Source organism: Filicampus tigris, chromosome 20, assembly GCF_054856515.1.
Source record: "Filicampus tigris isolate MCC_2025a chromosome 20, RoL_Ftig_1.0, whole genome shotgun sequence".
Taxonomy (NCBI): domain Eukaryota; kingdom Metazoa; phylum Chordata; class Actinopteri; order Syngnathiformes; family Syngnathidae; genus Filicampus; species Filicampus tigris.
Genome location: NC_141236.1, coordinates 6,179,707 through 6,205,950, shown reverse-complemented (window position 1 = coordinate 6,205,950; position 26,244 = coordinate 6,179,707). Strand labels below are relative to the sequence as shown.

General features: G+C 41.2%; 1 protein-coding gene across 4 annotated transcripts in view; it reads left to right on the top strand.

The window, feature by feature from the left end:
• lama2 (laminin, alpha 2) overlaps positions 1 to 26,244 on the top strand; it is a 111,061-nt gene that overhangs the window by 54,162 nt on the left and 30,655 nt on the right. For all 4 annotated transcript variants that reach the window (XM_086019244.1, XM_086019245.1, XM_086019243.1 and 1 more), the window contains exons 20-38: positions 2,947 to 3,033; positions 6,021 to 6,232; positions 10,068 to 10,174; positions 12,276 to 12,456; positions 13,952 to 14,088; positions 14,316 to 14,447; positions 14,587 to 14,691; positions 15,230 to 15,373; positions 16,406 to 16,582; positions 16,673 to 16,858; positions 16,948 to 17,066; positions 17,160 to 17,277; positions 18,846 to 18,998; positions 20,505 to 20,629; positions 20,808 to 20,894; positions 21,187 to 21,380; positions 24,560 to 24,702; positions 24,927 to 25,025; positions 25,785 to 25,896. In XM_086019244.1, the coding sequence (XP_085875370.1) occupies positions 2,947 to 3,033; positions 6,021 to 6,232; positions 10,068 to 10,174; positions 12,276 to 12,456; positions 13,952 to 14,088; positions 14,316 to 14,447; positions 14,587 to 14,691; positions 15,230 to 15,373; positions 16,406 to 16,582; positions 16,673 to 16,858; positions 16,948 to 17,066; positions 17,160 to 17,277; positions 18,846 to 18,998; positions 20,505 to 20,629; positions 20,808 to 20,894; positions 21,187 to 21,380; positions 24,560 to 24,702; positions 24,927 to 25,025; positions 25,785 to 25,896 (2,618 nt within the window). The remainder of the gene's footprint in view (positions 1 to 2,946; positions 3,034 to 6,020; positions 6,233 to 10,067; positions 10,175 to 12,275; positions 12,457 to 13,951; positions 14,089 to 14,315; positions 14,448 to 14,586; positions 14,692 to 15,229; positions 15,374 to 16,405; positions 16,583 to 16,672; positions 16,859 to 16,947; positions 17,067 to 17,159; positions 17,278 to 18,845; positions 18,999 to 20,504; positions 20,630 to 20,807; positions 20,895 to 21,186; positions 21,381 to 24,559; positions 24,703 to 24,926; positions 25,026 to 25,784; positions 25,897 to 26,244) is intronic.

The following is a 26,244-nucleotide window of genomic DNA, read 5'->3' as shown; positions in this document are numbered from 1 at the left end:
GGAAACAAGCAATCTGGAAATAATCCAGCCCCTTCCTTTCGCTGTGACTGAGTTTAAATAATGTGGCAAATGATTGTCAACAGGTGCAACATGGAAGCTCCGTCCAACAAGACTTACAAAGGTGCCTGATGTGAAACAAAGATTAAACAGGGAAAAACAGGAACAAAATCAAAGGCAGGATTTATACACACCCATGTTCAAACGCAGGTGTATGTGATATAATAAATAAATGAAATAGTCCTAAATCTTTCCACTATTAAATATGGAAAGCTGTACAACTAAAATGAAAAAAAAAAAATGTTGAGAGGGTACATGAAAATAACTGAAGTATTAAATGCCTGGAGATGATTTTGTACCCTTCTCCTGACTAATACGTTGAGATGACAGAAAAAGCATACCAGACCATCTGAACTTTATTTGACGTTCATCGGGTTTGAAAGGTCACCGGTTTGCCAACTCATTTAAAAGTAGTTCGAATGATCTTTATTAATTCTGAAGAGGGTGCACAAACTTGTGCAACCACATTATCCTAGTAGTTTTTCTTTTTTTTTTTTTTTTTTTTTTTACTTCCTGCCTTGAAAAGGTTCCTTTTTCCCCCCAATTAAGTTGTTGATGTTATAGGTCAGATTAATGGTAGAACTTTTTTTTTAAAGCAGCACTGTGTCATAAGTCAGTTTTTGTTGATTATGGCGGCGCCATTTGGACAAAAGCGGTAGTGTTTTGACAAAAGCCAACCACATTTCCCATGCGCGTAGTGTCGTGAAATCCTGAGCTCACGTTGGCCTGCAAGTTGAACTGAATCCCATTTCTATTTCCAGTGGCTGTGTGAAAGATGAATAGCGATGAGGTAATGAATGTAATTTTGTTTAAAAAATGCTTTTGTTTTTTTTTGTTTGTTTTGGGCCTTCTGCCATCACACCAGTAATAGCGCGTAGACATTCGAATTGACTTCGATCCTTATAGCGAAAGGAGGAAGTGAGTATGCTGTATAAATTCAGGACATTTGTATTTTTTGGTGTGCCAGGGTTGCTCCCATCCTCCTCAAAGTTACTTGGTGCCAGTAAAAACGATACAGACCGCCCTCCAGGGCATGACAAAAGTGACATTCAACTACTTGTAAGTCAATGTTTCATCAAAAGAGTTGTGAAAACATTTTATTAAAGTCGAATTCTTGCCCAGCGCTGCTTTAATGATTTACCTTGGTCTCAAAAACCTGACATTTTAACATGGGTGTGTAGACTTTTTAGATCCACTATATAACCGCTCCCCCCCCAACTTTATATTTGCATGTACAGTACATTTAAAGTTAAATATCCTCTATCCCCCCTCTCAGTGGACACACACTACACTTTGCATTGAGGAGTTGGTTATATGAAGACCTCCATGTATTTTTATTAAATAGCAGCATGCATTAAATCAAGCCACTCCCCCTCCCACACAGACAGCAGCTGAGAATTTTCATGATGCAGTGGCGATGAGCCTTGTCCAAACTGCCTCTCCTGAGCTAAAGAGAGTACACATCTCTCTTTCAGTCTGCGCAGCTTCCCCCGTCTTCCTGTTAACCTCCCCCTGCAGTAATAATAGCCTGGAGGTGCCAGGCCTGCGGCCCCCTTAAAAATAGCCCTCTATTCCCTTGCTTTATGTTCACCCAAGCCTGTCATTCAAACAGCCAGTCAACCAGACGGACTGTTTCACTTAGCGAGAATGTCAAAGATCTTATTAATGCCTTTTTTTTTTTTTATAAAGTGTAGAGATTTAAAGAGAATCAATCCAAAATCAGTTTCGTATTCAGTGTGGTTGCTTTTCATTTACACCTGGGCTCAATTACCTAAATCCTAAGCACGCGTCAAGTCTTTTCTGTCAGTTATCGACATCTAGCCACGGGATCTACTCTCATTTACTGTTGCTCAAAGGAAAATTAATCAATAAATTTGCTTATATAACATAAGTCAATTTTGAGATTTTCCTCTTTGTAATCGGAGTCATCCCTCATGCCATGTTTTCGCATGATGAGTTTCTGTTATGTTTATTTTTAATTACTTCTTCCATCCATCACAACTGAGATCAGTGAGATGTGATTTTTAATTTGCGTCAAAAAAAAAAAAAAAAAATCATACGCATCATACAATCCGAGACCTTGACTAGGCACACCTGCACTGACGATTAAACCAATATAAGAGGAGCATCCAATAGTCAGCCTTTTGGAAATTTGACGTTTTGATTGACACTGTCACAAAGATTTTAGTTACTATTGTTTATTATCATGGTTGTAGATAGTACGGCGGTGTTGACCGGCACTGCAGCTTACTGCGAGCCGTTCCTAGTGTTATGGTTGCATTATTTTAGCAACATATGATTGTCAAAATATTACAACCAAATCACACAGCTTTAGAATTTTTATAATTTGTATATCTTTATTTTTATTGTTATCATTAGCTGTATTTGTTTGTATATGCAAATATTTCATTTTATTTCATATTCGGGAACAGTAAAAGGTTTGTCTACACTTTCTCAAACCATTGAATGAAAAAGTCTGTCCAAACTTTGGACAAGTGCTGTTTATACATTTTTGTATATTTGTTGTTTATGTGGGCCAGTTGAGCGCACACAGTCAACTAATGAACCAGTCTGGGCTCGGAACATGATCCAGCAGAACTATCTATAGTTTATGAAAGTGGGAGGGTGACTCGCTCTCACTGAGTCACACTCACTCACTTTTCATTTCGGATACATTTTAAGTGCGAGAGTGTTTGTAAAACCAGAGTGTGCAGCATGTTACGTGCGTGACTGTGGGGACACAGCAAGACGAACAATGGCCCTAACCCATCTCTGTTCTCTCTTCCTCATCGTCATCCTCACCGCCCCGCTCTCCGCTGTGGGACAACGTCACGGGATCAACAAACAACAACTTAAACTAAAACTTTGGCATCCCGGCAACCACAACAGTTTCAGCCCAACTTGCCACCTTAGTCAGGCAGGAGAGCTGCTGTGTGACCAGTGTCAGCTTGGATACACCGGAGCAAGATGTGATAGGTAACGCGCACACACACCAGTGCACTTGCACAAACGACAGGAGAACTCAAATGTAAATAAATAAAAACATTGCTTGTACCTCCAAAATCATCACTTTTCAGGAGACCCCCAAACGGCATGATAGTTCAAACATTAACATTACATTGTGAACAAGTGCAAGCCATTGTCAACACTTTATATTGGTCTAAAATTTGTAAAAAATAAATAAATAAATAAAAAAAAAAATCACCCACTCATGTGGACTGACCAATAGTATAAATTTGTGAAAAAAAAAAAAGAAATTTACCAAATTGTGAGATTGGAGGTTTCGGCCCGACACCAACGATGTGTGATGTAATTTTAAGAACATTTCTTGTGTCGATGTCAAAATTAAAATTCAGCACTCTTTCGTGCTAAATAGTGCAAACAAACACAATACACTAATATGTATAATTATTTAATATAAGCTATTAAGTTTTTTTCTGTAGCCACTTAATTGTTTTTCTTCAGTATTTTTTCCTCTCATCAATCGTAGTCAATCACTGACAAAAATCCTCACTTATCCTATAATAGCCCGTTTAGTCTGTCGCTGTCTGGCTTCTTAAGCTGCCCACCCTTTGAAGCTAACTTTCTTTCTTAATGGACAGCGTCTATAAGCCTTCCTGACAGTACTTTGTCAGCTTTATTGTGTAAAATCCTCATTTGCAAGACATCCCGAAACACATAGGGAAGCCTGAGCCAATAGCAGTGATTTGTCTCTGCGGAGGTGGTCATCATACTTAACGTACACCTCACAAAATGTTGTGTATGAATATTACAAGCCAGTATGATTATCATTTCTAGTCTTTGAGGACTAGTACACCCATGTTTTTCTGTGCCTGCCTCATTTATACGTGTCTGACATTCGGAATGCTGAACCTTTAGTTCTATTAAAAGTCTGCCTAACTGTGGATACTAGTCTACATTCTATGATGTTGCTGGATGACACATGGGGAGTAAATATAGACTAACCCCCTCAGGCATGATGGATTACATTTGCCTGAGGGCAAAACACTTAAAGATGAACTGTTAAAGTTGTATTCAGAATGTGGAGTTATAATGTGCATCTGTGTAAGGTGAGAATAAAGTGAAATAAGTGGGTAAAGTTATGAAAATGAACGTGTAATGTTGTGGGGGGAAAAAAAGTGGTCAAATGATTTTGAACATTTTCAATGTTTAAAAAAAAAAGCAATGTTTCATGAAAAAAAAGCTGAAATATTAGAAGAAAAACAGCAATATATCGTGAGGAGAAAAATGTTTTTCATGAAAGTAGCCATGATATTATCATAAAGAGTTAAACCTTGTGGTTCGCTAATCAAGTGTTTTGGACACAGACGCCTCACTGAATTCAACAGGTGGTCGGCCAGCACAACAAACTGGCAGTGCCTCAAGAGTGTGGAAATATTTTACGAAAAGGAGACTGATAGCACAGTCACTTGTAAAATATTCCAAACAGTCCACAAATATGACAAAAACACATTTTTTTTACTGTACACACTTTTGTTGTGTTACATGAATTGGTGTAACAGTTGTTCAAATTCCGACTAGGCATTGAAGGTGTCTGAATGCGAGTATGGGGGAGGGGCCTATGCAACTTAGCAGTGAATGAGTGGATGGGTGAGCAAGCTTGTGTGACAGAAAAAAAATCATCAATGATGTCATCCATTCGTCAACGTCGACTTGACTATCATCACCTCAGTTCCGACTACAAATATCTGAAGTCGTTCAATCCCTATTTTAGTATAATCACTCAAATAAGCGTAATACTCGCTTTTTACAGGGAGTGTTGTCAAATGCAGCCTCTGCAGTCTTTGTAAAGTGAATCCACCGAAAGATAAATTGACCAAATGTCCTTGTTAACTTGCTGCGAGCCATTACGATGTAATTTACCGTGATGGTCACAATCCAAATTTTTGGACTGGCCCATCTGATTGCACAAGTGGAGAGAAAATAAAAGGGATAGATTCTTAAAAGGTCACCAAATGTTAATAAACGTTAGCAACTACAGTTCGTTTTAAGTGGCTCTAAAAACACATTTTTAAATACAAGGCATCCTCAAATAGACACTGTACTGATGAGTAATTTAATTTTAAAAAATGTAGAAATATATTCCTTCTGGAGTTGAGTTCCATAGACAACCCTATTTGGAATTCCCCTCCAATGCACGCATTCAATTTGGTGCCACTGTCACAGCCCCGTCGACACACAACATGACATAACGACTCTCTTACACGCACACACAATCTTACCAGTCATGCTCATTGTCAACTTCCTTCTCGCTGAGACGTTTCTGACCAGGTGTCCTTTACATTTTTCTGAACCCACAACTATAAGTAGTGTCACTTCTCCTGAGCTTTTTTTTTCTAAATGAAACTCCACCGTTACCAAGAGTATAGAATTAAATGGCTCACAATAATAAATGTCTTTTCATATTTTCCCTTCTAATTTGCAACCTGCAGTAAACGTCTGTTTTTCTTGAAACACGCACGCAAGCACCCCCCCCCCCACACACACACACACAAAAGCTAATAAACCAGCTCTATTGAGTCCCATAGAGGGTCAGCAGTAATAATGTCTGTGTGCTCTTGACTCTTTCCCACTCTTTGTCCTTTTCCACTCCCTCCTCTCTAAACTCAATTCTCTCTCCAATCTGAAGACCCTTCTCTTGTCCTCTTCTATTCCACTCATGCACCCCCCCCCGACAATATCACCCATCCTTTCTTATTTCATCTCAATTCCGTTTTTTTTTTTTTCTCCCCCACCCTGCTCATGGCATCGAGCAGCACTTCAAGTCTTAGCATTTGGCCTTCCTTTAATTATGAATCAAATGAAAGCGTGTCAAAGCAGAAATGATTGGAATGGTGTAACAATTGACACTCGTCCCCACTACGCATGATTCGTGTTGGCTATCGAGTCTGTATAAATGACAAGTTTCGACCCAAGTCTTCTGTCGTCATTCTTCCTCGCAGTTGCTCCAACGGCTACTACGGACAGCCCGCTGTCCCAGGAGGCTCCTGCCAGCCCTGTGATTGCCACGGTAACCTGGACCTGTCCACACCCGGCAGCTGCGATCCAATCACAGGCCAGTGTCTGCATTGTCGGCATGGTTACGGCGGCGCGGCTTGCGGCAGTTGTGACGAAGGATTCTTTGGCGACGCCATCGCTGCAAAGAACTGCCAGCGTAAGTTTTTTTTCAAAGTTTCACGACGTACGATTGTGCGCCAAGTCGAAGAGATCCCGAAATGTAAATAAGTTCAGTTCAGTGAGATTGGTCAAACCTTCATTTGGGGAACTTAAATGGCAACTTTCGGTAGCTTCTGTGCCAGCAGGGGTGTTACACTCGGAAAGTGATATTTCCTTTGTGAAAAGCTCAATTGTTACAAACTGTTGTCTTTAATCGGAATACAGAAACAGTCAGTAGACCATCTGGAGTGCGCGCCGCTCGTGTTTTCGCCGCTCGTTCGCTTTGTTGTCTTGCTTGGCCCGGCTACCTGCGAGCAGCTGCGGACGTGTGATGTCGGAGCGGCTCGCCGGCGAGCCAGCTGTGTTCAAGAGCGAGAACGCCACCGGTGTAAAAAGGAGATACACGCGCAGATGTCGCTTGTCTGTGAAAAACCAAGACCTGTGTGGTTTTTGCCCGGCGCCGACGGGGGAAAAGAATGACACCCCGCAACGAGAGATAGGCAGGCTGTCCAATCAGCGGACGGATAAAAGCACAAAGGCAGCTAGATGGGCCGACTTTGACTATTAATGTACGTTTGATAGTTCATTGTTCTGTAGCCGTTTTCCCTCCACCTAGCTAAATGGTTATTGATTAATCGGCCTGATCTATGGCACTACTCCAGTGCTGATTGGCTGCTCATGTCTGCGAGATGGCGGGTTGTTATTGATCCTGTGCAAATGACAAAAGACTAGCAGGAATTATTAAAAGACAATAACTCTTTCTGTCTCTCTGGCTCTCTTTATCGCTCCAAGTCTTAATGAATTTTATTGAGTGGCGCCTCAGAGTTTGGGTCAAGTCCATTTGTGTTCCATTAGACTGTAAAAATGCCAGACTTTTTGGTTTGTTTTGAGGTCAGCTTTCACATCCGTGGCCATTTCTGCTGTAAACATCCCTCCGGTTGACATTAATGCATGGTTTCATTCATTTTTTTCAGAGGGAGGCTGGCAACAGAGCGTGTCTGAGGATTCAATTCAATAACAATATAACACCAACAATTTTTCACTCGAGATAAGGTCTTCTGGACATTGTCAAGTAGATATGTGAATCGTACCATTACTCTTGTCCCGTCGCAGGAAACGAGAGGGTACATCGTAATTCAATAACGTAATAAAGGTTCCTTCCTTTGACTTAATGAAGGTACCGTCGATGCTTGGTGGATCAATAAAACCTTCCGGATCTTTTCGAAATCACACAATTTAAATTCTACCCTTGCCCTGACAGGTAGAGTCCAGTTTGTGGCAGAATGCTACATTTGTCTCTGTTAAAGCTGAAATATCTAAGCTTTCAAACATTTATGGCTCTCTTTTCGTAGAAAGGCGCATGTGTGCTAGGTGTAAAAACTAGCACATCTTCATTTTCTTTCTGGGGCGAGTCTAGTTTACCGTGTTTGGGAATTTGGCAGACCGCGCTGCACTGTGTTGGCCGTGCCGGCAGACTGAGGGCATTTTATATTAGACGCCCCTGACAATTGGCGACAAAGTAATCTAGACCTCATACCTGCTAAAAGCAGGTCTAAGTTGTGGCGCAGGTGGCGTGTCACCATTTTGGTGGATTTGCGCGCACATTATGATTATCATCTTCATTACATTTTTGAAAACGCCCCCCTGGGCCAGGACGCAGCTATGTGAGGGGATCACAGTCCGACACGAATGCACGTGGTGCAAGGCGATCGGCAAGTGTCCACTTCACAGCGGTGATCTCTGATCGTCCCGCCATGGAAATCTGCTTGCAGTTCTTTTTAAATATACTTTTCGCACTTTGATTTTCTGAATGGACTTCAGCAAGTCAATATCTAATTCCACAATATCAAAGAATTTAAATGGAACCAGACACTTCCATTCACTGGGAAACAAGCCGTCTGTGTTCACACCCACAACGGCGCAAACAACTGCATTTTGCACTACACTTAAGCTGGGAATGCTGCCGAATAATATTGTTTGTCAGGTTTTTTTTTTTTAAAATAAAGGCCTCCCTCTTATTGACATGTCCCGCAATCTGCAGTTGAGTAAACTGTCAACTTGAGGAGAATTTGACTTAATAGTTTTCTAAAAATAAACTGACCATGACTTGACTTGAGATGAAATGACTGATTGCTTAATAACACAAGATCGTTTCCATGCTGTACAAACATCGTTATCCCCATCATCAAAGGACGGCGCCGACGAAAAACAGCCCAAAAATCCCACATTTCAGGCGGCAACAAGGCTCGCATTGTGACGACTGACAGAATGGAGTCCAGATGGTCGCCCAAAGGGTGAAACCAGAGGGGCGAGAGACTGTTTGAGCGAGCGTGTGTCAAACAGTTTTTTATATGTGCGTGTACACTTGTATGCTGGCGCATTCATTTGCATGTTTGGATGTGTAGGTGGGCGCATGTACTGTTCTAGGTACGTGCTTGTCTGCCTCGTTGCATTTGTGTGCAAAGCCCAAATGTCGTGTTCCGTCGCATGCGTATTGATGTGTCTTTCTCTGTGTGAGTGTGGACATCTGCTGGAGCCCTTTTTTTTTTTTTTCTCACTTTCTCAGCCCACACTCAGGTCTGTCCTTCTGTCTGCTTTGCATCGAGCAGGAGATGAGCGCGTACATGTGTGGCAATGTGAGGCGAGCTTCTCTTTTCTTGAGATGGACTTTTATTTTTTATTTTTTTTTGTTCGGTGCGCATTCGTGTGTGACAACCTCATTTGCCAGATGGGAGTTGTGATGTTCTGGCTTTTAATTGCTCTTCTATGAGGCTGATTGGCGCGTGGGTTTGTGAGTCTTGTTTCTGCAGTGCAACTTAGATGCACAAAAGTTTAAATAAAGTTGAGGGAGTAGACTGGCACTCGGCGAAGCGCAGACTTCCAAGGTTTCACAGTTCTAATTTGTACGAGCACTGAATTTTATCCCATTTGCATATATACTATCAATTTTCTCTCAATTTGCTCAAAATAATGGCTGACGGTTTAAGGAACACCGTACCCCAATTAGTCATTGGATTCATCATCCAAGTTGACGAAACGCCTTGCTCAAGTAGACTTTTCCCAACAGGAAAGAAAAAAACAAACAAACACATAGTTCTGGTCATACACATTAAAAAGCGACGTTGCGAACCAAAATAGCAGCACCTATGCATAAACACTCCCTCAGATCAATTAAAAGTCTATGGACTAGTCACCTTTTAAAGAAGTTCTCAACTCATTGGTAATCATTTTAAAACAAGAACGTCCTTTTAGTCTTTTTGGAAAGAATTTAACCTTCGTTTTCAAAGAGGAAAAAAGGCCATGAGAATCATACAAAAGGAAGAAATATTCCACACTCCTGGCATATTCTATCCACAATACATGGAAGGAAGTCATAATCAATTTTTAATGGCATCTTCTACCTTTACTGAAAAATATTAAGCCTGAATAGAAAATATGTGCCTCAAGCAGAACTTAATTGGAACCTAATTGCGGCTGTTTATTATATAATAGAAGGAATTTTAAAATGTGTTTTGTTTTTCCTGTTCAGCTTCAGTCATGAAATACTGGATAAATGTTCGCTCTGGTTTAGTCAAAGCTCATTTTTTGCCTCAGAAATATGCCATAGGACAAAAATGATCATGAATGTTGTTCTAATGGCCTTGATTTGTCATATTTCTAAAATAAAGAGACTTAAGACTTTATTTGGGAAGAGAGGAGCTTTGCTTCGCGGGATAATAAAGTGGATGTCAACAGCTAATCCTGAAGACGACCTTAAGCACTTTAACGTAGCGTGAAGTGAACTCTTAAAACCCACATAATTCATGCAAAATATGATTCTTCTCCTGTTGCAGCCTGTCAGTGCCATATTAATGGCTCCGTCTCGGAAGTCTGCAATAAGAAGAGCGGGCGGTGCCAGTGCAGGGAGAACGTGGTTGGACGCCAGTGTGACGACTGCGTGGTAAGTGTTTTGACATGCTAATTGTCATGTTGAGGACCCAAACGCAGGGCGGACCGAACGATTTTCTCAACAAAAACAATAGCAAGGACACTGGGGTAGTATCCAACTACAAAATTAGCAAAGACCTAATAAAAATCAAAACTCAAAGTAAGAACACATTACGTAATGAGACAGACGCTGACAAGGAAAATATGAAACTAAATTCTAAACCAAAAGCAAAATCAACAGACACATTATGTTGATACGTTCACATTCCTGATGCTTTGATACAAATGCATAGTAAAAACACCCGCAAGAAGCTTCAACTCATGTCCAAATGCTCACAGCAAGGCAAGGACTAATTAGGCCACGCCCCTTAGAGCAACAAATGTTGTTGTAACTTGTTTGAACGTATAGTAATTACCAGTATTATTTTTTTTTTAAACCATTATTCCTTTACATTTCTTTTGTTTTTATACAATGTGTTGTTTTTCTTAATTAAAAACAAACAAATGCCCGTTTTAATGTACTGACACTATGTTCAACAATCTGTTGATAAGAAATGCAATTTTCAAAAATATGGAAAGGATACTGTTGTAGAAAAAAAATGCACTTTATTTATTTTATTTTATTTTTTTTGGGTAGTCATGATTTCATTTCTCTCGGTGTCATGCGATCATGTCATGTGATCTATGTTGTGATTGGTCCAGCCTAATTACTGGTGGGATGCTGAGCGCCACCAATGCGTGGCCTGCCGCTGCACCCACCTCGGCTCCGTCTCTCAACGCTGCGACGTTGAGGGCCGCTGCATCTGTCGCCCGGGATTTGCGGGCACGCGCTGCGACCAGCGTCGCCAAGGTTACGAGAGACGGGAGACGCGGCGCCCCGTGGAGCGCGTCCCCGTGGACGCCGTACAGCGAAGATGGGCCGGCCCCTCTCGCACGGGGGGTTGTCCCAGGGGGGCGTACTGGCCCAGTGCAGCGGTAACACTGCACGGTGGCATGAAGCATGGTTGTGTCGATTTCATGTGTGAACATGACAGCTGTTATGATTAACAGGCTTTCAGAAGTTGTTTTTTTTTTATAGAAAAGAGATTAACAAGGGGCAGCACGTGCCCAAGTATCGTAGTGTGCACATTTGCCTCACAGTTGAGAGCTCCAGTGGACTGGTGACTACTAATGAGGATGATTTACAGGTGCATAGAAAACCTAATTTGAAGATGGTTAGACACTCAAATCGCCTTTAAATCCTCATTTTGTGAGATTATAACTTGTGTTATGAAACTTTCTTTTTTCTCCGGATGCATAAGGAAATATAAAAACATTGGTTGCGGGAAATATTTATACCCTGTTGTGTGCTTTTGACGTGTCCTAGTTCATTTGTGTGACTTGCATGATTCCCTAAAAGACAAAGACAAAAAAAGATAAAGACACCGCATTCGATTCAGTTGTGGCAGGCCCACTAGTTGAAACACGGCATTCTGATTAATATTGCGTTTGTGCAATATGAGTTAAGCAGCAAAATCCACCTGTTTTTAGCCATCTTCCGGGGGCGGCCATTTTGTCATTTCTGTCGGCTGAAAATGACATCACAACTACCCAGGGCTCAGGGAATGACCAATCACAGCTCGCCTCTTTTCTAAAGCTGAGCGGTAATTGGTCGCTACCTGAGCCTTGGGTAGTTGTGATGTCATTTTCAGTCGACAGAAATGACTAAATGGCCGCCCCCAGAGATGGCTAAAAACAAATGGATTAACTCTTATTCCACAAACGCAATATTCATCAGAATGTCGTTTCAACTAGTGGGCTTGCATAGATCATATTCTTGAAAAAAATATCTTTGGGTTGATTTGCTCTTCAAGGACAAACATCTGTCAAATCTACAAAGAGAATCAGAATCAAAATAATCTTTATTGGCCAAGCATGTTCACGTAAAACCCACAAGGGATTTGTTTGTGGCTGTTGATAACACTCACATATATTCTGTATTTAAATACAGTATACACAACAGCTTTGATGCAGTACATGAAGACAATCCAGTGTGCAGTGAACTTTGCTACGCTTTAAATCGTTTGGAAGGCTTGGCCTCACCTCTCACCTTGTCTGGTCCTTTTTGTCTCCAGGCTCAGACGTACGGCCTCGCCACAGGTGGACAGTGTGTGCCCTGTCACTGTAACTCCTTTGGCTCCAAGTCGTTTGACTGCGACGAAAACGGTCAGTGTCGGTGCCAGCCGGGTGTCACCGGACCCAAATGCGACCGCTGCTCACGAGGATTCTTCAACTTCCAAGAGGGAGGCTGCACACGTAAGCAAAGCGAGACTGTTTGGAGGCATGTGGGGGGAATTATCACACGGTGATTGATTTTCTCTACAAGCAATACTTAATTGAAGTCACCTAATTCAAAATATATTAATTGTATGGTTTATTTTTTCAAGAGCATAAAAAAAGTATACAAACAATGCAAATAAAGGTTACTAGAGGTAATAAGGAGACGCTTTCAGCCATTAATAAATAAATAAATTTCATCCATTAATAAATAAATAAATTAATCAATAAAATAATAAATAAATAAGCTCATCCTGTTACCAAAGCATTGCCTTTACATTTCACACTAAAATCTGCTGAATTAAAGTTTTAATTGCACTCACAATTTTGACACTGTTTCAGTGAAACTAAACCTTGGTCGACAATCTTGCACACAAAAATATAGTCAAATAGCCAAGGTTGTAAGCACCTGTTTTTTTTTGTTGTTTTTTTTTAAATAATAATGAAGGTTGGCTCCTTTCTTGGTGTTGTGACTGTCAAAATGAAATGAATGGATCAACGAGTGATATTGAAATGGATAAGACAAAACTTATCATTAATGAATTAAATTACGGTATGCGTCATACTGGCCTCTACTTTAATAGTAGAGGAACATTATCCACATCGGATAAAAGCTTCTTCCCAAATAAATGCCCTTCATTTTCCTCTTACAGAAAAAAAAGCCCATCTTGTACCAAACAATTTCTTTTCATACAATATTATTCAGAGTCAACTGTTGCGCTCATTGGAAATATGTTGTTCCCCAAAGCAACAGCACCACCTAAAATGTGTAAACAAAAGAGTTATTTTCCACACAATATTTAAGATGATTTTATGTAATGTAGAGACGACATATTTAATGATTATTTGCATTTCACTAGACGCTGACGTGATTGCCCCACAATGTTGTTTAGGTCCATGTTTACGTTGTGGGGACCTATGCGACTTATTCATCCGAGTCGGCCTCATTTCTTGCCGTGGTCATGTTTGTGCCACCCAAATGCCTCAGAGTATCTATTTCAAGCCTGCGGCCTTCATAATTGGCAATGTTTATATTTGAGATGCTCGGATGTTTGAATCATCCACAAAGCAGGAGGAGCAGGTGTCGCAAACTTTATTCGCGCTGCCTAAAATGAGGATTAAGAGTGGCGACTATGAATAGCGCTCCCCCTTCATATCTCCTTATGCAAGATGTCAAGGATGCCAAGCACGATTGACAGCCAAGAACAAGCGGCGACGAACACCGCCAGCTCAGTCACACCGTCATCACAAATGATAAGCTTGGGATTTATTTGCTTTGGCTCGTCTTTGCGTTTTGGGGATGAATATGATGTTTGTGTCTATTTAATGTGACAGCTAATTTACCGCGAGACAAGTCAGAAGTTAGATATCCTGCGGCCTATTAGAATGTGATATCTTAAGAGAAAATATTTGATAAAATATATCAAGAAAATAATTATAAGGGTATTTTTTTCCCTCCTTTGCTCTGTCACAGCGTGTCTCTGCAGCCATGTGGGCAATAACTGTGATGCCAACACAGGACAGTGTATCTGTCCTCCAAACACACTTGGCGAGAGGTGCGACCGCTGCGCCCCAAACCACTGGGGCCACGATATCATGACCGGATGCAAGGTACCATGACCACTAACAGTCAATGTAATTTATCATGCACAGTTCAGGAACAGAGGAGCCATACTTGAATGTCAGGCTGTAAAATTCTAAAAGTAGACTGTCTAAAAGACTACTTTGACTCATACAGAAGACGCGGCTCTCAATATCGAGGTTGGCATTTTCTTTTCCCCCCCCCCCCATTTCATTTGAGTAAATCTGCTCTTCCCGTACACTTCCTGTGCGTGCAGGAGTGTGGCTGTAGCGTGGTGGGCTCGGTGACACAGCAGTGCAACGTCAACACAGGCTGCTGCCTTTGCCATGACTCCTTCAGAGGAGAGAAATGCAATGAATGTCAGCTGGGCTACAGAGACTTTCCTCAGGTAAATCATATGAATTATCAACATGGACTTATTATACTTCAAAAGCAGATTCTTGAATTGGTGTTACACCATTGTAATGGAAATGAAGGCAGTGTTTTCATCAGAGGTGTGTTTTGAGTCTTTGTGACCTTCCTGACAGTGCACCTCATGCGAGTGTAACATCTCAGGATCGGAAAGTGAGACTTGTGATTTTGAGCGAAGGATTTGTGCCTGTGCGGATCGAACTGGGAAGTGCAGCTGCAAGGTATGCGTGTGATTATTTTTTATTTTATTTCATAAAAGGAGGAAATGAACCCAAACACATTTTTTTTCAAGAATATGTTCCCAGCAGGCCCAGTGTTTGAAACACGGCATTCTGATTAATGTTGCGTTTGTGGAATATTAGCAGCAAATTCCACTCCTTTTTAGCCTTCTCAGGGGGCGGCCATTTTGTCATTTCTGTCGACTGAAAATGACATCACAACCTATTCAGGTAACGACCAATCACGACCAAGCTTCAGAAAACAGGTCAGCTGTGATTGGTCGTTACCTGAGCGCTTAGCAGTTGTGATGTCATTTTCAGTCGACAGAAGTGACAAAATGGCCGCCCCTGAGATGGCTAAAAACAAGTGGATTAACTCTTATTCCACAAACGCAATATTTATCCGAATGCCTTGTTTCAACTAGTGGGCTTGCATAGAACATATTCTTGAAAAAAAATATGTTTGGGTTGACTTCCACTTTAAGTTCATTCCATGCCTAAATTCCAATCAATCTATGTACGTCTTTGTGTGTCCTTGAAGGAAAATGTGATGGGAGACAACTGTGACCGTTGCAAGCCCAACACATTCGGATTGTCCCTGAAAAATCCGCTCGGCTGCAGCAAATGTTACTGTTACGGCCTGACCCACTCCTGCACTGAGTCACAAGGCCTCATCAGGATGTGGGTGAGTAGACACACACACACACACACACACACACACACACTGCACAGTATAAAAATTCCAGTGCGAGAGTAAAGTCATTAAAGTTATAATCATTTAGATGTTATGAAATCATGAATCCTTTATAATAACATTTTAATGTTATTTGTCATAAATTAATTGCTTGGTTTGAATTAGAATACATGTCGGGTTATCATGGAGATTGAAATAAGGAGTCTCCCATGTGCGACCATGTCTCTTATTATGCGGCTAGTGTCGTAAGTCGGAGCTTCAGTATATAAGTTTAATAGAGTTCACACCCTGTCTTTTCAACCAAACACTCTCTCTGAGAGCCTCATATCAACACTTTAGGACTTCAGGGATATATGAAAAATAATAAAAAGGGCTGAGTGCCATCGGATGAATCTATTTTTAAAACCACTCAACTCAACCGTATCCCAGAGTCAATAATGAACCCCTGATATCATTCGCGTAACTCTGAAATGAAAACAAATAAAAAGGGAGACGGGGAGGGTGAAAACCGCTTTAATTTACTCCAGACTGTTGGTAATAACTCAAATGTTATTCACACATCAGACAGCGATAGCCCAACGGTAGCAACACTTTCATGGGTTACAGTGGCATCGGCTATTCCCAGGGGAGAGAGACCGATAGCAAACGACGCTACCTACAACACCATTAAACCATTCAAACACTTTATTGTTTTGTTATGAAAAATATACCATTTGGAGTGACTGCCCCATTCATCAAGTGTATAATTACATATCCCCCAAAAATATTTTATAAACTGCCTATTTCTATCATTGTTTTCTCCGAATTGTTCATTATTGATGAAGTGCTGACTCTATGAGTGAAAATACAATTGAAGCTACTACTGTCTGTCTGATACAATGTATTGTCCCCATTAGTTATTGCTAGTCAGGTCCAAATATTCGCTAAATATAGCAACACTGTAATAAACACCTTTCCCGATGTCAAACATGAAGTGTGCTCTTTTTTTTTTCTTTTTTTTTCACCGTCCGGTTTGCATTGCAGCTAACGCTGAGGCCGGAGCAGACCGTGCTTCCCCTGGTGGATAAAAGCAGCATTGTTGAGACAAACACAGGAGTAAGCTTCCAACACCCAGAGATCCTCGCACACTCTGAGCTGGTCACCACAGTTCTATCCGAGCCTTATTACTGGAAACTACCGCAACAGTTCCGAGGCTCCATGGTAGGAACCGCGCCTGTAATGGTTTCCTCATCAATTTTGTAATTCTGTGTTGATATGGTCATCGATCCATCCCCGACGTGTTCCCATCAGATCACTGCGTACGGTGGGAAGTTGAAGTATGCCGTGTACTATGAAGCCAGAGATGAAACGGGTCCCTCCTCATACGAGCCCCAGGTCGTCATTAAGGGCGGAGCTAACCACAACATTGTGATGACACGCCACGTAGTGGGACTCCAGATTGGTCAACTCACACGGCACGAGATTGACATGACAGAGGTATGTTAAAGTCTTCGGGAACTCAAACACACTATCGTTTTATATTTGTTCTATTTAACTCTGTTTTTTTTTTTATTTCCTGTCGACAGCATGAGTGGAGGCACGCAGATGGACAGCTAATGACACGCCAGGACTTTATGGACGTTTTGTTCTATGTGGACTACGTCCTCATCAAGGCGTCACATGGCAACCAGATGAGACACAGCCGGTAAACTGCACACAATCTATTTTGAAATGTGAAAAATGATGTCTGTCGTCTCCAAACTAAAAATTCGTTGTATTTTTTTTCTGTCCTTTGCAGTATTTCCGAGATCAGTCTCACTGTGGCAGAAGCCGGTACACCCACCAGAGAGAGTGAGAAAGCCTACCAAATAGAAAAATGTGACTGTCCTATCGGATACTCCGGACTGTCCTGTGAGGTGCGTCCGAAATCAACTCACCACAAATGAACTTCATTCTACGAGCATTGCTTTTTGGTAGTTTTCTTGGAATCGCTGTTTCTTATTATTTTGACAAAAGGATCACCCTTTTTGGGGGGGCTCAACATGCCTTGAAACTCACCAATTTTGCAAATTGCTGGTAAACTTTGAAATGTTGAAAATCCCGGTGAAAATGTACATATTTTAGGGGTGCCAAGCACATCCCTCCTAAACTAAATCACGGGAAGGTTCGAAAAAAAAAAAAAAATCAGCCCGTGACGTTAGTTTTACCAATTGACACAAAATTTGTTGGACATGACGATCATAACAAGATGCAGACATTTTTCTCAACCACCCATCACCATAATTGAACAGTTAACCGGCCATTATGGTGTGAAGCGGCCATTGAGGCCTTTTGTTGACAAAGGGTTACCTATTTACTGTGAATTAGCGGTCACTGGGGCAGGGTGGAACTTCCATATCATGCACCATAACATAATGAGGTTATTATAAAACATGACGTAATTCGCATGGATTGTTTTGGGATATTATGAATTTTTCTTACGGTGTTGTGTTGGCTATATATACTGAACGTCTGCAAACATGAATGATATTCTGGTCTCTTTTTAAACTTCTTGAGCAAATATAAACTTTGAGGTGTGTGTCCAATAGAATATTGCAGCTTTAAATTGCTGCTTGTGTTTTGCTTTGCCTTACTGGGATTAGGCCCCTCCGTTCAATTGTGATGTTTGTCAAACCAATTCAACTGAGTCCGGCTTCTCTTCTTAAGCCACAGAAAGCAAAGACGGGCTAAGCCAATTTTTAGTCGAGTGAGGATTTTGTGGAGAGGGCGTTATGATACGCACAAGCCACAGCTCTGGCCAATTCCACTATGTGATGGTCATCAATTTGTTCTTGTAAATCAAATTTTTTTCAAACCTTGGTCTTAGTCTGCTGCGGCTTACCCAAAGGGCAGCGGACCATCCGTCTTTATTGTCTGACAAACCCGAAGGGTGCCAACTGGATGGCAAATAATAAAGTGGAGCTCAATTTCAAACTTTTGTCGAGGGCTTTGCCAGCAGATGGGCGTCCTGTTTGTCGCCGCCGTCATTATTAAAGTATTTCGAAAATGGGCGTTTAGCTCGAGCAGAGGGAGCAGATGGCTCTTTAAAAGGACTTCATTAATTATTGCTGAACACACAGGGATGGAGAGTTACCTTGCATATCTGTGCGCACGCATGCGTGCGCGCTATTGTGTGTTCAAAAGTCACCGAGGGGAATAACCCTTAATTGGCTTTATGTGTGAAAGCCGAGGTCAACAGTTGCCTTGAGAAATAGCAATTTAGGATAATTATGAGCCCATGAGTGGTGTTGTGTGCCACTTCCATTATCGTTCACATTTTATTACGACTGCGGGAACACACGCTCGCACAAAAAAAAACACAAAAAACCCCAGATCTGACGCTCGACAAGGTCCTTGTGCATTGCCTGCTTTGTTCAATCTTGACTCGTGTCTTTTTGGTCTCCTTTTTTTTTTTTTTGATGTCCTTCTGTCGATTCCTCCGCAGGAATGCGCCGCAGGTTTCTACCGCCTTCGCAGCGGCTCGCACGCATCTGCTCCGGCCTCCAGAGTCCCCGCCGCTGTGGGCATGGGCAGCTGTGTTCAGTGCCAGTGCAGCGGCCACTCCACCACCTGTGACCCTGACTCGTCCATATGCCAGGTAACTTGTGTGTGTGTGTGTGTGTGTGAGACACTTTTCGAGCACCGTGCAGCGGCCATATGCCAGGTAGCTTCTGGATGTAGATTAAGGTGAGACTAAGGAAAGAAAGTTTAATTAGCCTCGCTGTAATTAACAAGAACCGGCTTATTGCTATTTCGCGTCATTCTGTCGCTCTTGATCGTGGCCCAAAGGTACTCCAAGAGAGGAGAATTTGAATTTCACAGTTGATATCAAGAAGCGGCAAAGTGCTGGCACGGATTGTTGTTTATAAGGCAGTAAAACCGTGTGATGAAAACGTCGAAATAAGAATGGAAGAGTAAAGTCCAGCCTAAGTCGTGTATGAATCCTTGCTTCGGAGCACTCAATCCACTATCTTTCAAATAACAATTATGTCAAGTCAATTTTCTCACTTCTTTTACATTCCCTTTCCACTTGTTTTATTCCTACCTCTGTTCTGCCTCGCAGCCATTTCCGTTTTCCGTGCCCATTTTCATTGCGCCTTCCATAACGGCGTCATTAGAATTTTCTAACCGAGCGAGCCAAATTGAAAACGCTAAACGAGTTTGTTTCTGGGGTAATTAGCAGTAACGAGGAACACAGGAAGTTAATGGAAATGCAACGTCCTGTTGCAGCTGATTGAAGGTCTCATTTGAAGAAACAAAAGCAGCACAAGTCATGACCCTGCAGGGGGGAATAATGCTCGTCTTATGTAGCTAAATCCTGCTAACCCGGGAACACCTTTATGCATGACACAGCGCAGTTTGACCTGTTTTGAAACTACACCCACACATAGAAATAGGCATTTTGTGTATATTTAACGCTCACTGTATGCATGTGTGTGTGTCCATTGTGACTATTCTAACAAAGACGGTAAAGGAACTTGTATTCGGGTTAGGGTGTAGAAGCTATTTAGACTGTTAAGCGTGACATGCAGAACAGGAAACGACAATATTTCCTGCCTCAAATGGAAAAAAAAAAAAAAAAAAAAAAAAAAAAAAGACGGCCTTGAAATGTGAAAAGAAATGTTTTTTTCTTTCACTGATTAGGCAGCTGCTTCTACAGTGGCCAGTACTCATACTCACACAAGTACGTCAAAGTATCGTCAGTCTTATAAATATGACTGGATGATCTGAACAATGCCATTCGAGCAAACATTTTTTGCAAATGTGAATGCAGAAGTGCTGAAAAAAAATGCAGCATTTGAAATATGAATATCTGAGTAACTACTTCAATTAAATAGGATTCATGCAAAAAAAGAAGACTCATTAAACAAAATTCCCTCAATTATTCAAACAGATCTACATTTGATAATTGAGATAATTATTCTCAGATTTTTTTAGAACACTTCACACGTCCTTTTTATCGTGTTATCTATTCTTCAATTGGTAAGAAAATTAAAACGTGATTAAAAAAACGGTTTTATTTCAATTTACAATTGCATTAATGACCTCTTAGCATCCAGACATTTACATCCCTTGTGTCTTTACGTCTGTGTGCACTGTAAAGAACTGTCAAGACAACACAGAGGGGGATCACTGCGAGCGCTGTGCGCCGGGATTCTACGGCGTGGTCCGAGGATTCCGTGATGACTGCAAACCTTGCGCCTGCCCGCTTACTAATCCTGGCAACAAGTATGTGTTGCTGTCTTCCACACTTATTCATTGTCTTTAAAATAACCGTGACCGTATAGGTCTTATTGCACTGATGGTGTCGCTACTGTAGTTGGTCCCAAGTGTTGTGTTGGTTTTTTTGCCATTTTTTTTTTTTTTCATGTCAATATTACTGACTGAACTTTTTCCACGTGTCCAGTTTTAGTCCATTCTGCGTCACTGAAGGCTACGATGACTACCGTTGCACAGCCTGTCCTGAGGGATATGAGGGGAAATACTGTGAAAGGTGAGAAGCAAAATTGATTTTTTTTTTTTTTTTTTTTTTCCAACATTTGTTGCAAAAGGTGTAATTCCAGAGACGCCTGCTCTTGATCAAAGCATACCTGCATACCTCATTTCATAAAGTCAAAACTATGCTGCTCAGGGTACATTTTTGGTTCTGTGACTCTCTGTAAAGTTTTGATGTTGAATTTACTTTGAAGCTTTTATAATGAATACAAATCGGGAGCGGTAAAACATGCACTTGGTCGGTTCACTTCCCTAATGATGGGAAATCGCTGTTTCCTTTTCCCATCCAGGTGTTCCACCGGTTACCATGGTAACCCTCGGACGCCTGGTGGGCGATGCGAGGAGTGTAAGTGTTCCCCGTGGGGGGCGCTGCCTGGACCATGTGACCCTGTCACCGGCCAATGCCAGTGCACGTTCGGGGCATCTGGGAGGTCTTGTGACCAGTGCATGGAAAGGCATGTGTGTGGACCATCTGGGATCATCTGTAAGGACTAACACATTTTTTATTTTGAATTCCGGTTATTTCTGTGCTATTTATCAAGCGCCTTTGGTCAGCGTATTAATTTATACCTTGAGTGACACAAACCACCTTTATAGCTATACTGATATGTTTTTTTGTGTATATTGGGTGAAATTCCTCGCCGCTACAGATTTCAAGAAATTCGTAGTTTTATGATTGGCAAATTTTTACTCCAGTCCGAGTCCATATGAAATGGCATCGCAAAAAAGACAACAATGCAATTTTGCGTCAATATGTCAATTTAAGATTTGGAAATAATTTCTTCGTCTCATTTTTTTACATTGCAAAAATCCAGCATTTAAACAGGGGTGTGTAGATTTTTGTTTTTGTTTTTTTTGTTTTTTTTGCGCACTGTCCATCAAATTCCATGATGCCTGGTGAAACATTTTCTAGGGCTAATTTTATATAACTTATCTGTGTTTACAACTGAGTGAGTTAGTTTTTGGGCATATTGAGCCCTTCCAAAAGATGATTCATTCAACGGACAAATAATAGTCATCGATCCCAGGAGTTTTACACCGGTCACTGTTTTCATGCCAATGAAAACAAAGTGGACATGTAGTTACAAATCAATGAAAACATCAAAAGCGTATTAATGAAAACTAAAATCACTATGCAGTTCTCTTTGGCTGCTTTCCAACAACAGAAACCAAGACAAAACCGCAAATTGCAACACTGTGTGCCCACGGGCGTCCTCCCTCAGCTCACTTTTTTCTCCTCCAATCGTTTCTCTGTAGGCGCATTCACCTTATGTTGCCATTTTTACTTTATTTTGCCGAGCCAAGTGCAAATGAGCAGCTTTCACCCGGTTGCCCCGGGAGACGGAGGGGTCTGCATCAGAATTGAAATTCCAGTCATTTAGGCAATAATTTCAATGTCATTTGGAGCTAATTTAAACTTAATATGATCATAATGGTGGGGCCAATTTAGTTCCATTAGCTTGTCTTGAGGTAGGTGTGTGTGTATGTGGGAGAGTATAGAAAAAAGTTTGTAAGACAGATGCTCATAAGAAATTGCTGCTAGCTGGTCGCAGAGGTGATTGCTCGACGCGTTCAGGTGCCAAGCGTGTGTTCGTGCATTAGCTGCGCAATTGTGCTAGCACAGCCTGACACAAAACCGGCTGACCCGTTGCCCCCCCCCCCCCCCCCAAACCATAATAACAACTCCTGATGGGTCACATGGACCGAGGCAATCAGATGTCGGTTCGCTCGCTCTGTGATAGCCGAGCCCTCCGCTTTGCCGCTCTGACTAATGGAGACTTGCAACCAGTTTAGACCTGTTAGACTTTTCAACAAGGTTTGATTGAGAATGATGGGGGTTTCTTATTTCTTTATTTATTTGCTGTTTCACTTTCCTTTTATTTGCTTACTACAATGGAATAAGTAACTTAACTTGTATTTCTCTTTTAAAAAGCCGCGCAGACAAAACTATTAACGTAAAGAAGAATTCAAGGAAAAATCACCTCCGGTATTCCTTTTCCCATGTCACTTTAATTTGCATTTAATGTGATGTTTTTAAATGAGGTGTATCTAGACCACAATTTGAAAAACCTCCAGGCAGATTCATTTTATACCGCCACACTACAAATATTTAATTTTCCAATTAAAAGATGTCCATAGGCCAACCACATTGGATTTGAATGCAGATTGACTTGCAGAAATATAAATGACAACATTTGTATCTGCCATCCAAAACAAACAAACAGCTCACATCAAGGTAATGAACGATTCCCCTGTTGCACCTGCATGTGGTGTGTTTTGCAGTGAGCAGCATGTGTTTTGTGAAAAGATCATGCAAACCTCCAATTAAATCATTAATTTATATACACATTATATTTATTAAAAAAAAAAAAATCAGCTGAAACCACGCCCCGCTCTACTCTCAATCTACTAAGAGCTGGAAAAATTGATGCATTTCTGTTTAGCATTATATAACTATAAATGACTAAAAATATATCCACGTGAGCACACTTACGCCAACAACGAGGCGTTCTAAAGTGGCCACAGCAGCAGACAACCTGAAGGAAAGATGCATTTTCGGGGGTGTGGGCTAAGCTAGCTAACTATCTGAGCATTGAAATTTCACAAGATAGCTTTTTATATATGAAACACAGTTCAATGATTTTTGTTTACAATTAATTACTAAATAGTTCTCAGTCTTTGCACATTTCCAGCAATTATATTCAAACATGTATCATATACGTTTAAAACCAATCTCTGATTTCACTTTACAGGGTCTAAACGTATGCATTGTTGGGGTGCCCATAGTTGTTACAGTGATAATAACATACTGTACATGACACTTTTAATATTACATGTGATAATTTAATAACAGATGTGATAATTAAAAGATGACTTTTTTGTGCTGAGTATGTTAAAGTCATGCATTCCGTAAAAATTTAAATACTATGCCTTTGAAAAAAAAAACATTCAAAGGAATTTTCCAGTCTTTATACTCATCTTATTAAATAAGGGATTGGTTGTTTTTATGTTGATCGGTTGGAACATTTTTTTTAGTATATGATATTTTTGTGTGCGCGTGTTTCTGCTAATATGTGGGTGTGTGTGTGTGTGTGTGTGTTCCCACACGCTCCGGTTCTGTCATAGATTGATAGAGTAGAAAGTGTTTCCCTTTAATTTATCTTAGATTCCCCCCGTCAGAAATTTTAATTTCAGCAATAAATCAGCCGCTGGCTGCAGAAAGGAAAGAAAAACTCGACACTACACGCACGCACACATCGTGCTCTGCGTGTGTCTGAATGGGTCCCCCGATGCGCAATTTATGTGTATTCTCATCCTGCCGTGTGTGCTCATAACAGGTGCGCTTAGCTCCCTGCGCTGTGCGCTCTCACACACCGAGGTGTTCAATTGGTACTCTCGTAGTAGGTCCCTAAAGGTTATGACACTGCGTCAGCCATAAAAACAATCAAAATTCCACACTTGAAAAAAAAAAAATAGGATGTAGTTGAAAATGTAGAAAAGCCATACAGACACACGGAATTGAATTTGTTTTCTACAATATAATACAGGGTGTTCCCAAATAAATGACATCATACCAAAATATCCGAGGTAAACAATTAGATAGGCTTCATGTGAAAGATTTATTTCGCAAAATTCCAACAACTTATTACTTTGTGTGCACAGCGTGTGACGACGAGTGCACAGGTCTTCTCCTCAGTGACATGGACCGCCTGTATCGCATCGTCACCGACATCACGCTGACCACGCCCCTGCCGCCACCTTACAAGATCTTGTACCGCTATGAAAACATGACCGAAGAGCTCAAGGTACCATTTCGCCCTGCGTACTTCACATCCCTTGTCGTGAAAATAAGACACGTAATGGCTGTCATCCATGATCAACAGCAGTTAAGTTAAATTTTATCCACTCGCACTCTCTTCTTCCCTGAGCTGCAAGGTTGAAGAGTCTGAGCCCTGAGCCAAAATGTATCAGACATCATCCGTCTGTTGTGCCTCCTTCATGTTCCTCTCTCTCTCTCTCTCTCCTGCAGCACATGCTGTCACCTCAGAAAGCCCCAGAGAGATTACTGCAGCTGGCCGACTCCAACTTGGGATCACTGGTTGTTGAGATGGACCAGTTACACAGCAGGGTGCGCTCGCCTTTGTTGCTCCCGGCCCAACTTGAAGTCACTAGTGTGCCTTGCCGTCGTTCCCTTTGTCTCTCACCATCGCGGGATGGCGCAAATGAGCTTTGGCACAGAGTCAGATCATAGTTTAAGGCACTTACTTTGCCGTATGTGCAAAAAAATACAAGTCTGAGTACTTGTACAACAGGTTGAGGCAATTTTGCAGCCTGAGCCAAGTGATTTAAAATGTGAGTTGTGAAAGTAGGTTGTGGGTTTGATCACCTGTCCAGCAGAGAGAGATAAGCTAAAGATATTTTTATTGTACCAAATCAACTTTTTGAGGCCTGTAACATTAAAAAAAAAAAAAAATGCTTTTATAAATCTGGATGTTGGAGCGTCAGAGAGGTAAAACAAGTTGACTAGCACAACAAATGTGTTTAAATATACATTTGTAGTGACTTGTAGGTCCTATTGAATATCAATAATTACATCCTCTGCTACCCGACTGTGTGTGTGCATGCACCCACGATTCATTTCTTGTATTCCTGAAATCTTTTGTGTGATTGTGGATGTATCTCAGTGGAGTTGTACATAATTCATGTATAGTATGTACTGGCACATGGCAGCGTGGATATAGACAATCACAAAGGTAATCTTAAAAAAAAAAAAAGAAAAGGCAACAAACTAAAATATTGATGCTCCTCATGTCATTTTACATTTGACATGGGAAGTCAAGAACCTGTTCCTTTATTTAACATGCTTGTGTGTATGTGTTGTGTGTAGGCAACTAAGGTGTCTGCTGATGGAGAACAAGTGGAAGATGATGCCAACAGAATTGAAAAGCGAGCTGAGCTCTTGGAGAAGTTCATCAGGGACACGCTGCTGGGAGCTCAAGGTAGCGCAGATGAGCAGCACCTTGCTTCCGTTAATTCTCTCGGAGTCTTCTGTTGACTGCGTTTCTCGCTCTGCTGTCTCCGTATTTAGTTCTATTATACATACATTGGGCACACCAACACTGTCAGATAAGAGCTAGTAATTTTTTTATTAAAAAAAAAAAATGTTTCTTTCACAATGTTGTTGTTTTCCTAAGACATCCATCCATTTTATATATAGTGCACATCCCAGCTGACCTTGGGTGAGAGGTGGGGTACACCCTGGACTAAATAAATTTTTCCTTGAAATATTGTGATAAAAAGAGATCAAACCCTCTCCTAGTGGTCACATTTAATGAATTAGATACCTT